At 42.8% G+C, this 12,648-nt stretch overlaps 1 protein-coding gene across 2 annotated transcripts in view; it reads left to right on the top strand.

Moving 5' to 3' along the window:
- Positions 1–1,714: 1,714 nt before the first annotated feature.
- CBFB (core-binding factor subunit beta) overlaps positions 1,715–12,648 on the top strand; it is a 44,097-nt gene continuing 33,163 nt past the window's right edge. For both annotated transcript variants that reach the window (XM_037515843.2, XM_037515842.2), the window contains exons 1-3: positions 1,715–1,825; positions 2,027–2,113; positions 6,252–6,368. In XM_037515843.2, the coding sequence (XP_037371740.1) occupies positions 1,748–1,825; positions 2,027–2,113; positions 6,252–6,368 (282 nt within the window). In that variant the 5' untranslated portion in view covers positions 1,715–1,747. The remainder of the gene's footprint in view (positions 1,826–2,026; positions 2,114–6,251; positions 6,369–12,648) is intronic.

Below are 12,648 nucleotides of genomic sequence, written 5' to 3' on the forward strand. Positions count from 1 at the left end.
TCCATTCCTTGTGGGTGACTTAGTTCTGCCCTGGGATACAAGCTGCTTCACCCAACGTAAGTTGCACCGTGTTTTTTGTTTTAAGATTTATTTACTTATGCATACAAGAACTGGGGTGGAGGCAAGCAGTATGGGAGGTGAGAGGATTCACCAGAGACAGAGTGAGGAGCACAACAGGCGGATTGACTGAAAGAGTGAAATACACTGCTGAGGGGAGCAGCGGGTGAGACAGGAGAGGTCTGCCGCGCCATGTGGGTAGCTCCCTAGCCGGGGAGCAAACTCATGCCACAGTGGCTGCGACAGCTTCATAGAGCTGAGACTTTAACCCCTGCTCCACCAGGGAGGCCCAAGTAGCACATGTTTTTTTTTAAGACTGGTTTTGTCTGCGTTTGCCTGTGCTGATGTGAAATCTCCCTCTCCTGTGTCACCAGAACCTACAGGCAACAACAAAACTGCTCTTCCTATCTTTCCGCCTTTAGGTTCTCCCTGAGGCAGCCAATCCCAGGCGCCCAACCCTGATGGAAGGCAGGTGACATTCGCTGGCCAACTCTTCACATCTGCCTGTACATGGTTACTTGGCAGAGGGCACACGACCAAGACTGGGTCAATCAAAGTTCTTCACGGGAATTTTACGACTTGGAAATGGAGAAATGGCTGCCTCCGCCCCTTGCCAGGAAATGAATGCCACCGAAACGAGACTGAGAGATTCAGCAATGAAAGAAATGGAGATAAAGTCCCTCTCTGTGATTTGTTTACCTGAAATAAAAACGCATGCCTTCCCAGCTTTAAGTGGGTCAGCCCTGGGGTTCTGTCACTCGCAGTGGAGACACCTGAGGGGGCGATTCTGAGGTAGCTGGAGACCGAACGTGCTAGAACCACAAGAAGGCCCTCACGCGAACACTGCGAGTTTGCGCGTGTTTGTATTTCAAGAACAAGCAAACAGCGGCTTCGCAGTCAGGACCCGGGCGGGGCCCCGGCCGGCCGGCAGAGCCGCGCGAGCGCCCACGGCTCCCGCAGCCCCGTCCCGCCACCACGACGCGGACGCACGTGCCTCCTCCGCTCTCCGTCCACCGTGAGTCCCGGCCGGGCGCCGCCTCGGGTCCGGGGCGCGACGCGCCCCAGCAATTCAGTTACCTCAGGCGCAGGTGGCACGCGGGGCTTCTCCGCGCAGCTGAGGGGCCGCGAAGTTCCAGACAGTCGAGAGAAGCGGCCCGCGCGGGCCCCGCCGCCGGTGTCCGAGGGCCGGCGGGTCGCGCCGGGCCGGGCCGGGCCGGGGGGAGGGGGCCGGGCCGGGGAGGAGGGCCGGGCCGGGCCGCGCCGCGCCGGGAGCTCGGGTTCGCCGCCGCCCGGCGGCCCCGCGAGCGGACGGGCGGCGCATGCGCGGCGCGGCCCGCGGAGTTGTGAATGGTGCGTTTTGTTTGCCGGAGTTTGGGGCGGGCGGGCCGCGCGCAGGAGGGTGGGGCCGCGGGGGCGGGGCGGGCCGCGGGGCGGGCGGCGAGAGGAAGTGGCGGCGGCGGCGGCCGGGGGCGGCGGGTGCTGGGTCCGCGCGGGCGGGAGACAACGGCCGGGCGGCGGCGCCGGGGGCTGCGCGCGGGCGGGCGGCGGCACCTCGGGCTCGGGCGCGGCGTCCACGCGGGCGGGCGCCTGAAACAAAGGGAAGCGCGAGCCGGGGCGCCGCGGGTGGGCGCAGGCGGTCGGCGGGTGCCCGCGCCAGCCGGAGCCCCGCGGCGCGGCCTCGGGCGGGAAGATGCCGCGCGTCGTGCCGGACCAGAGGAGCAAGTTCGAGAACGAGGAGTTCTTCAGGAAGCTGAGCCGCGAGTGCGAGGTGAGGCGGCGGCGCCGGAGGCCGCGCGCGCCCCGAGTGGGCCCGGGCGGGGAAAAGTTTGGGCGGGCGGGCCGGGCCCCGCCGGCGCGCCCGGGGCAATCTCGCCCGGCGGCCGCGCGGCGCTGCCCGTCCTTATCGGCGCCGCGGGCGGGCGCGGGCGGCGCCGCGGATTTGCCCCTGATTGCGGCGTCTCCCTCGCAGATTAAGTACACGGGCTTCAGGGACCGGCCCCACGAGGAGCGCCAGGCGCGCTTCCAGAACGCCTGCCGCGACGGCCGCTCGGAAATCGTAAGTCGGCGGGGCGGGGGGCCGGGGCGCGGGGGCCGGGGGCGCGGGGGGCCGGGGTTCGGGGGGCCGGGCGCCCGGCGCGCGGGTCACTTGTTGCGCCCCGGCCGCGGCGCCCGGCGGGTTCCGGAACTGGGCGGCCGCCGTCTCACTTCCTACTCGGGATTCAAAATGCGAAACCAGACGCCGGCGGGCCGCGTCCTCGCGGGGAGACCTGCCCCGGCCCGCCGCGGGGGGCGGGGGCGCCCGGACACCCCCGCGCACGGTGGGCCTCGGCGGGGGGACGCCACCCCGGCCCCGGCTGAACCCGGGAAGGTGGTGCGGGCGGTGGCGCTGACCGAAGGCTTGGGGTGCACTGACCGAAGGCTTGGGGTGCACTGACCGAAGGCTTGGGGTACACTGACCAAAGGCTTGGGGTACACTGACCGAAGGCTTGGGGTGCACTGACCGAAGGCTTGGGGTGCACTGACCGAAGGCTTGGGGTACATAGGTGGGAAGAAATCATCCTGGGGTGGGGGGGATGAGGCTTCATTCAGGATTCTGGCTCTTGCACGATCGTTTGTTTTTCTTGGACGCTAGATTTTTGGTGAAGCTGTGTGTGTGTGTGTGAAGCTGCCTCCCCCGTACAACAGAATGAATCTGAGAAATCACCCAGGGGTTAGTTAGCTCTCGTCCTGGCAGGGGAGCGGGGGAGTCCGTGCCATCCTCTTAGAATGTTAAGCCTCAGGAGGATCTGAAAGACGCCTTTGCAGGCTCTTTTCAAACCTGATACCCCGCTCGGGGCTGTCGTGCCTGAAGAATTGAGTGGATTGGAGAAATCGACAGTTGAACTGGGGGCTGTTTCATCTCCACCAGACTTTATGTTGAAGGGAAAATATAAGTGTCCTCGTTGCCCTCATCTCCTTTTGATTTGTCCTTTTGATTTGTCCTGTTGGAGGTGCTGATGAGACCGAAAAGTGGGTAAGAAGAAACTAAAGACAAAGGTTGATTGTTAATTTTAAAAAGTAAAAAAATTCAAGTATTGTGTAATGCAGTACCGTTGTCTACTTGATGGCTTGGACCATTGCTTTTGCAGACTTAAGGTGAAGATCCGGTTTGAATTGGGGTTAATGATAAGACATTGGAAAACTCTCACCCCCATATAGAGAATATTTCTTTGTATTGAGACATACTACATATTCATACCATAGAATTCTCCCTTTTTGTTACTGAAGTCGAATTTATTTTTAAAGAATATGTGATATTTAAGATGAAGGCGTTTTCGATTTATGTTACTGATAGAAGTTACTGGCTAAATTTATTAGCTCTGGAATATTTTGTCGTTATTGCACATTATGAAAGAAAATCTCCACTTTTTAGCCCACTTCCAAGTTTCTTGACTAGTTCAGTACTTGCATGACTCAAATGTATAGGACAAATATGTTTTGGTTTGGCACTGAGTGGTACAAGAATCCTTCATCTAGCCTGCTCTGTGCAGGTTTTATGTAGTTTTTTTTTTTTTTCATCATAAGTGCTTGATTATTTGAATTTATAGATCACTAGATTTACTGTTCAAAATTTATCCTACGACTTATAAGCAGGCTGTGGTTTTTACTTTGACTGGACAAGGTATCATTTTGCATATATATTGTCAACAGCTTTATATGGCAAACATCTGTCTAGAACATTACACTGTATATGTACACACATTTATAAAACATAGCACCATACATACATATGATTCCCAACAGGTTTTTTCCCCTCTTTTCTTTATGTTTTGGACATCTCTGACATGTTAGTTGTGCTAATGAAGATTTTATATTTTTTAAATGTAAAACAATGTAAGGGCTGCGATGCTCATCTTTTCTTAGCTGTAAAACTTACCCACACTCTTATTGTAACCTAAAATAAAAGTGATTATGGATAAGGAGTAGAAGAATCTGTTTGGTAAAATCTCATTTAATTCTCACTGTACTAGGAGTGTGGGCGATGTCTCCAACACTAATGATTAATAAAAGAAAAAATGCTTATGAGAGGTATGGTGATTACTTTGAGCAGTAAAAACTATATACATTTTTAATCTTGAAGATGGAAGGATAAAGGTATGTTGGAGTGGCACATGTTCTGCTCTTTTATTATTTATGGAACCTATAAAACATAGGTGGGACATCATGGAACTCTTACATACAATTACACCTATAGACAGTTTTACATATAGACAGTTTGACCTTTTCATGTTTTTTAACAGAATTTTCCCAACTGTTATGTGTAGCTATTCTATTTAAAAAAAAAGTTCTGTGTTCAGATAAGTTTGGGAAACACTATTCTAGAATGATCCTGTTTTGTTTGTTTTTTTAACTACTTCTGTCTCAGAAAGGGATGTTGATATAATGGGCATAAAGTGATGAAGCAGGAAATCTCTTCTGAGGTTGGCCTTCAGACAGGAGGTGAGGTAATAAGATCTGTAGACTGTCTTTACTTAGCTCAGAACTGATTTGGTAGGAGTAGAAGTTACTAGTTCAGTGCTAAAAAAAAAATGTGTGCTGCATTTTGACAGAGGATCTTTCATTCTTGGCTAAATCTCTTATCAGCTACCACTCTGCTCTGATAATTTCATTATCTGAGGCTGAAAAGGTGGCTCTCTTATTCAGTTCAAAATTATTTCTCTTATTTACATATACATGCAGTGTTTACGTGCTACTGTTGTAAGCACTTTACAAATACTGGAAACTGAGATACAGAGTTAAGTAATTTGCCTCAGGTTATACTGCCTAGGCAGTTTCCCTCCTAGAGCCTGCTTTTCATTTGAAGTATTATTGGTTCACTTCACTTGACATGATTGTTTTTTAAACTTATGCTAATATTGGGGAAATTTTTCTTTTAAAGATTTATTTATGTATGTGTAGAAGAACTGGAATGTAGGCCAGAGTGTGTGTGGGGGGGGGGTTGTCACTAGGGACAAATTTTTGTTTTTTTAAGGTTAATGTTGATGTGTGTTCGGTCTACTCATATAGAATATTTACCTCAATGTTCATTAGGGAAATGCCATCAAAGATGTCTGTCTACAGAGATTTCGAGGTTAGGTTAACAATTATATTAACAGTATCAATACTAGAAATAGGAAGTATAATTTTTACCTTTTAAAGAATCTATAAAAACTCTTAAGCATCAGGGAACTAGTGTATAACTGAATCAGCCAGTGACTTCAAACACATTGCCCAAAATGTGAACCCCTTGCTTTCAGATGAACACTCTATAGTTGAAAACAAATTACACTTTAGAATTTTAATTAGTAAAAGAAAAATCTTTTAACGAAGAGTTTATATTTATATGATGAAAAAAAATTTTTTTTCCAAAGATGCTTTTTACTTATTTCTTAATTCCCCTCTGGACTAGACACAATGTTACTTCCTTTTTTTTTTTTTTTTCTTTTTTACTCTGAGGGAAATAATAGAATTAAATTGCTTAGGGGCTACAGAGAAAATGGTTTTAGGTTCTTCTGTCTGTTGACTTGTGCCATCCAAATCGTTTATAAATACTGGATGAATATTCTTGTTATTGGCAGATCCCATTCTCCTACTTAAGTCAGATTTTAGAAAATTTATGCTTCAATCATCCAAGGTTTTAAAGAGGTGAGAACTATCACATCACATGTGAATGTATGGTTTATCAGAGGACAGTTCCAAATACATTTTTAACATGAACTTTAAGAGCATAGTATTTTCTTCAGCAAAGGAAATCGGGAACAATTTAACTATGTAATTTGCACGACTTTAAACTGTGCTATGATTTAAATTTTAATATTTGTATAGATCTTCAGTGATTTTCCTATTTAAAGTACAAGTTTTTTAATTCAGGGATGGTGGCTTCTAGTTTGATGTTAGCAATGCGCGATCCTAACGTCAGCAAAAAATGACCTGAAAGAAAGTATTGATTCCATGTCTGATTTTATATTTAAGCAGCCAATGGCAAATGTCCTCAAAATGGAATCAGATGTTTGTAACTTAATACTTAAGAAAAATGATGAGTGCATGTTTTTTACTTTTAAGTATTCTCGGTGCTGCCTGGCTTAAGACAGAAACTGATGTAAAAATAAATGACTGCCTGCATAATTTATGTAATGTCCTGCTCCTGATCCTGTTTGTATTGATTTTTCTAAAAGGCTTTTGTGGCCACAGGAACCAATCTGTCTCTCCAGTTTTTTCCGGCCAGCTGGCAGGGAGAACAGCGACAAACACCTAGCCGGGAATATGTCGACTTAGAAAGAGAAGCAGGCAAGGTAGGAAGCATTTCTTTGCAATTTGAAATACTGTGCATTGTTTCATTATGGATTATCTAATTTGCATAAAGAGCACAAGAGTCTATTTGGTAAAGGAGGTCACAGGTCTGATTATACAGGTATATTATTATATTTGTTTGCATTCCATAATAAATAAAAATGTTGCACAATTTAAAAAATCCTCCAAGTTTTTATATCATTCTATTACTAATTTAATGTATGTAATATTCACAATGGAAAGTTCTAGTCCTTTAAAGAGAGTAGCTTGCTTTCTTACATGTAACATTCAAAACTTAATTCGTTTAAAAGTGTTGACAAAAAAAATTTATTTTTTTTTTCTAAAATGTGTGTGACTACAGTACTGTTAAATGAAATTAAAAGAAAAATGGGAAAAGTCTCTGTGGGCTTAAAATTTAATAATATTTAGAAACAGTTCATGGGTAACTTTCTACTATTAATGCAGCAAATTTAATTTTGGGGAAAACAATGTGAAAACTAACATGGAAATTTTGTGTTGAGGAAAAGTTTCTGGGAAAACAAATGCATTAATTTCATGTTGTAAATAAAATTTTCATGTTGTAAGTTTAGATTGAAGATATGAAAAATGTAGGTGGAAATGTTTAAATTGGAGCCTTATTACAGCTGAGTTATATGTTTTATATGATTTTGGTAAAATTTTAATGAATAATATATTGGATTGGTTCATCTTTCAATGTAGATGTTTTTACTTCTTCACTTCTTGAAGTAAGATATTTAGAGAATTTTTTTTATATGCTTTATTTTATACTTAATATTTCTCCTGTTTTCTTCACGGTGTATTTTCATACCTGATTTTGCCAACTTGCTAATTTTTCTAACTGTTGTCACAAATACCATAACCTATCACTTTATTTAGAAAGCATAACGTGCATTTAAACACCCTTCGGAGGAACTTGAAAGATTTTTGTATTAGGCTGTATTAGGCTGTGTACACACACACATCACAGTGAAGAGTTTTTTTGTTTTCTTTAGTTTTATACAGTAAAGTTGATTTATTTTAATGGATGACAAACCAACTAATCTTTGGATTGGGAGATGGAAAATAAAGATTAAAGAATTTAAAAAATGAGTAATACGTAATTTGCTTCCCTATCTATTAACTTTTTTTGCTTGAAAGATTAAAAGCAAATGTTCCGGATTTTATTATTTGGTAATCCTTATATGTAAAGGAAAAGTTGGGAAATCATTGTAGGATTATTGCTTTTTTTGCTTGGTGCATGAATGTGTGACTAAATGAAGAAAAATTTTTTTCCTTGTCCAAAATCTTTTCTTAAAGTTTATTTAACATGGTTCCTCAGATACTAAAGACATAAACTAAAAAATTCCTTTCCTCTTGGTTTTTATGCTAAACTATCTTAAACCATCACAATTGATATCTCCGTATTATGGGGGTCTTCCAGTATTTAATAATTAATAAATAGGTATTAACTCTGCTGCAAAGTATGTTTGCTTGAATTAATTTAATATTTGTTTGCTGGATTGAAGAGTACATTATTCTTGGCTTAAGCCATTGAGATACTGTCAGGTATATGAGCAACAAAAATGTTGACTGACTTATAGAATTTAGAGGATATGTTTTTAGGAAAAGTGAGCTATTGGGGAACTTATATTTTATTCATATTTGTTTTATAAGTTTTTTCTGTAAAGGATCAGGTAGTAAGTAGTTTCCGTTTTGCAGGCATATGATCTGACGCAATTTTTCAGCTCTTCTGTTCTAGTGTGAAATAAATCATAAGCACCATATATGCAGTTGAGTGTGACTGTGTTCTAAGAATAGCAGAAATCAGTGTCTTTCCCTCAGATTTAAATCTTTGTTTATATGTAGATCATGTATTTCTCAAGTACAGCTCTGTCAATCCCGATACTACACCAATAGGACCTAGAAGAAAAGAACACTTTTAAGGCCAAAAAAAAGCTAGTATATTGCTTCGTATCACTGGGATAAAGTACACCAGTGCGTTTAGAGAAGAGGGACTGACTTAAGTTTTCTCCATTATTGAGCATAAGCTTTAGGATCTTTTATTTTTCTTCCTCATTTTTTATGTATGTCTTTTTAATAGCTAGTTGCTTTTATTTCTGTCCCCACAGGACTAGAACTAGAAGCAAAGAAAATTACAGGAAATTTCCCCAGATGTTAATTATTTGCCTCCACTCTTTATATTGATCCCAAATCACTGTCTCTTCCACATACTCTCAACCTAGGTACTTACCTCCTAACACATCTTAGTTCTCTTCCCATTCATACCCAGTTTTGAGAAACTAGTGATTAAGACTTTGAAGTTAGGATTAATTGAGCTGAATACTGTATTCATATACTACTGCATTTACTGCTGTGTTAATTTGGGCAATTTATTTAACCTTTATGGTCCTCGGTTGTAAAATGAGATTAATGCATAGCTCCCAGTTCAATACCTGACAGTTATTCAGAATGGATATCTTCAGAAGATCTTTGTTGAATATCTTTTATGTATACCAAGCAATGTACTAGACAGTTGAGCTACAATCCTGCCATATTGTTTTGTGGAAGGATTCGAGAAGTAGACAATATAGATAATAAGTATGTTATGTTACAAAGTGGTAATCACTCTGGAAAAAAAGGGAAAAGTAGAGTAAAATAAAGCTATTCCATGAACAGGATTATTTGCTGTTTTAACTGGAATGGTCTGGGTAAAGGTGGTCATTCTTGAGTTGAGACCCAAGGAAAGTTAGGTATTGGGAGGTGGGGTGGAGGATGATGCTCCAGACAGGAGACATTCTGAGTAAAATGGAGTATTTTGGGTTTTTGAGCAGATGAATAAGATCAGCCTTAGGTTTTGGGTTACCCTTAGGTTTAGAGGACAGTAATGAAGCAGGAAGACCAGTTGGCTTTTGTGTAACTTTTTTTTTTTTAAGATTTATTTATTTATGCATACAAGAGCTGGGGTACAGGCCAGAGATGCGGGGGGCAGGGCTGTGAGAGGACTCACCAGAGACAGAGTGGGGAACAGAGGAATAGAACAGGCAGATTGACCAAAATACACTGCTGAGGGGAGTAGTGGGTGAGACAGGAGAGGTCTGCTGCACCATGTGGGTTGCTCCCCCGCCTGGCGGGGGATTGAACTCGTGCTGCAGAAGCTGGGAACTGCTTCATAGTGCTGTGCTTTAATCCCTTGCGCCACCAGGGAGGCCTGGCTTTTGTGTAAACTTTGGTGAGAGATTAAAGTAGTGGAGATTGTGAGAAATAGCCATAGTTTGAATGTATATGGAAGGAGATCCAATAAGATTTGCTTAGGGATTGGGTGTGGGCTGTGAGAGTAAAGAATGCCTCCAACATATTTAGCCAGAGCAACTGGGAGTATGGGATTGCTGTCATATGAGATGGGGAAAGCTGTGGGTGGAGTAATTTTGAGGAGCAATTTAAGACATGTGAGTATGTGGTGGTAACTTGTTACTACAGCTTCTGTTTTCTCAATACCCACCCTTCTTAAGTTATGGCACTGCTTTTTCCACAAATAATACTTAAGTCTGCTTATCTTAAGAGTTCAAGGGCATTTTCAAAAAAGATCAACTTTATTAAAGTATAGTTTTACATAAAATAAAATGTACCCATTTTTAGCAAATATATGTGTACCCATGTAAACATCATCCACAATGCAGGTAACCCCAGAAGTTTCCTCATCTCCTTTTACAGAATCTGTAAATCTGACTTGGTTAGATGGTGGTAGGAGCAGGGTCTCGCAGGAAATGGCAGTCAGACTGTTAGCTAGGGTTATGCATTCTCTGAAGACTTGACAGAAGCTGTACAGTCCCTTTCCAAGCTCACTCATCTGACTATTGATTGGTGACTTCAGTTCCTAATTATGTGTTTTTCTTCACAGAGAAAAGAGTAAAGCCACCCTCCTTCCTTTTTACGACCTATTCTACAGTCGCCTGTGTCTTACTCTATTCATTAGAAGGAGTCACTGAGTCTAGCCCACACTCAACAGGGAGGGGAGGATATATTTATGCATAAGTGTGTGAATACCAAGAGGCTAGGATCATTGGGGCCGTTTTAGAGACTGGCTACCACAATATTCACTTAAAATTAGTGAATTCAAAAAAATTAGAATGCTAATAAGAAACATGAGCTCCATAAATCTCTTCGATTTGAAATATGGCTTTTAGATTTAAGAAAATGGGTTCAGGGAAATCTTCTTTTATTCATTCTCTCTGCCTTTGTGAATATTTTCAAATCAAGTGTCTTTAAGGAAGATCTGTTAATGGATATGTGACCATGAATAAATACTTTAAGGTCAAGTCAAGGACTTTTAAAGTTTGTGTTACAAATACATTTCAAACTTTTGGACTCAGGTTTTTAGTGAGTTGTCTACGTTGACATCTAATAAGGGTCTTTCTTAGAAAAAGTTTAAATAATACAGTGTAGAGGAAAGAGCTGTGAGTCAAAAGATTGTCATAACTTTTTCTTACCTGTAAATGGGAATCACAATGTCGGCCATATTTATATACCTCATGTGAAGGTTAAACTAGGAACCAGGGCTTCCCTGGTGACATAAGGGGTTGAGACACAGCCTATGGGGCAATCTGCAGCCCCTGCAGCACAAGTTGGATCCCCCCAGCCGGCCAGGGAGCAAAACCCACATGGTGCAGCAGACCTCTCCTGGCTTGCCCGCTGCTCCCCTCAGCAGTGTATTTCAGTCAATCTGCCTGTTCTGTTCCCCACTCTGTCTCTGGTGAATCCTCTCACCATCCACACCTCTGGCCTGTACCCCAGTTCTTGTATGCACGAATAAATAAATCTTAAAAAAAATAAAATAAACTAGGAACCAGAGTATATAGGAAATATCTTTTAAATTATAAGGTTCTGTCCAAAATTAGACTATTTGATGATTTTCTACGGTGAGATTATAGATAACTTCATCATCCAGTTTTAGTGCTATAGGGTGCCTTTGGTCAGCTTCATTTCAGGTAGCTGTACAGTGTTGGAACACCACATCTTTCCCAAGGGGCCATCCTGGTGTATTAGAAACCCTGACATCCCAGATGTTTTTAATTCTTCCTTCATTTAAATTGCTTTCCTCTAGGGCCTCCCCAGTGGCGCAGTGGTTGAGCGCTGGGTTGAGAAGCTGCCCGCAGTCTCTGCAGCGCCGGTTCGATCCACGGCCACCGGGCGAGGGTCCCACATGGCGCACGGACCTTTCCTGCTGCCCGCTGCTCCCCTCAGCAGTGTACTTTGTCATTCTGCCTGTTCTGTTCTCTGCTCTGGCTCTGGTGAATTCTCTCACTCTCCAGCGCTTCTGACTGTACCTAGTGCTTGTATAAATGAATGAATAAATAAATAAATAAACCTTTAAAAATAAATAAATTGCTTTCCTCTAATTTAGCTGGTAGAAGACAAGGAAAGCAACTGGTCAGAATTTAAATCATTCTTGCCTTAAATTTTTGTAGCCCAAACAACTCCAGTTCCCTTGCTCTTTCCTCTTAGAACTGATTTTCAATACTGTTTATTTCAAACAAATGCCAATGATTATGGTTCACCATACATTATTGGTCTTCATTGGTCAGATTAATGTTTTTGCATGCATTTTGTGTGGCATAAAGCTTACAAGATCCTAGTTTGTGAGCATAAAGAAAAAGGGTGTGAAAAATATTTTATGAACTAAAGAATGAACTTTACAGTGCTACTGTTTGTTTACTATTATTTCTATGGCGATTGAATACAGTGTCTAGTTTGATTACATTGGCCCCAGAAAAAGGGATTGAATTGTTTACAGTAGTTGAATTTCTATTTACAATTTATGATTTTAAATTGATAGAAATAATAGTAGTGGATATTGAAAAGTAGTTATAAAGTATATAATTAGAATAAGTACTTTTGAAAGTTCCATGTAATTTTTCTTCCTTTTTTTTTTTAAAGATTTATTTTTATTTATGCATACAAGAACTGAGGTGTAGGCCAGAGGTGTGGGGGAGAAGGGGTGAGAGGCTTCACCAGAGACAGAGTGGGGAGCAGAACAGGTGGAGCTACTGAAGTACACTGCTGAGGGGAGCAGCAGGCAAGACAGGAGAGGTCTGTTGGGCCATGTGGGTTAGCTCCCTGGCTGGGGATTGAATTCATGCTGCAGTTTCGAGATAGCTTCACAGTGCTGAGACTTAACCCCTTGTGCCACCACGAAGGCCTCCCATGTAATTTTTTTTCCTGAACTTTTATAAAACGTTAAACAAAAGTTTTTATTACTTTCATAGCATAACACAGCAAAATAAA

Source organism: Talpa occidentalis, unplaced genomic scaffold, assembly GCF_014898055.3.
Source record: "Talpa occidentalis isolate TD23 unplaced genomic scaffold, MPIMG_talOcc4v2.1 talOcc4.17, whole genome shotgun sequence".
NCBI lineage: Eukaryota > Metazoa > Chordata > Mammalia > Eulipotyphla > Talpidae > Talpa > Talpa occidentalis.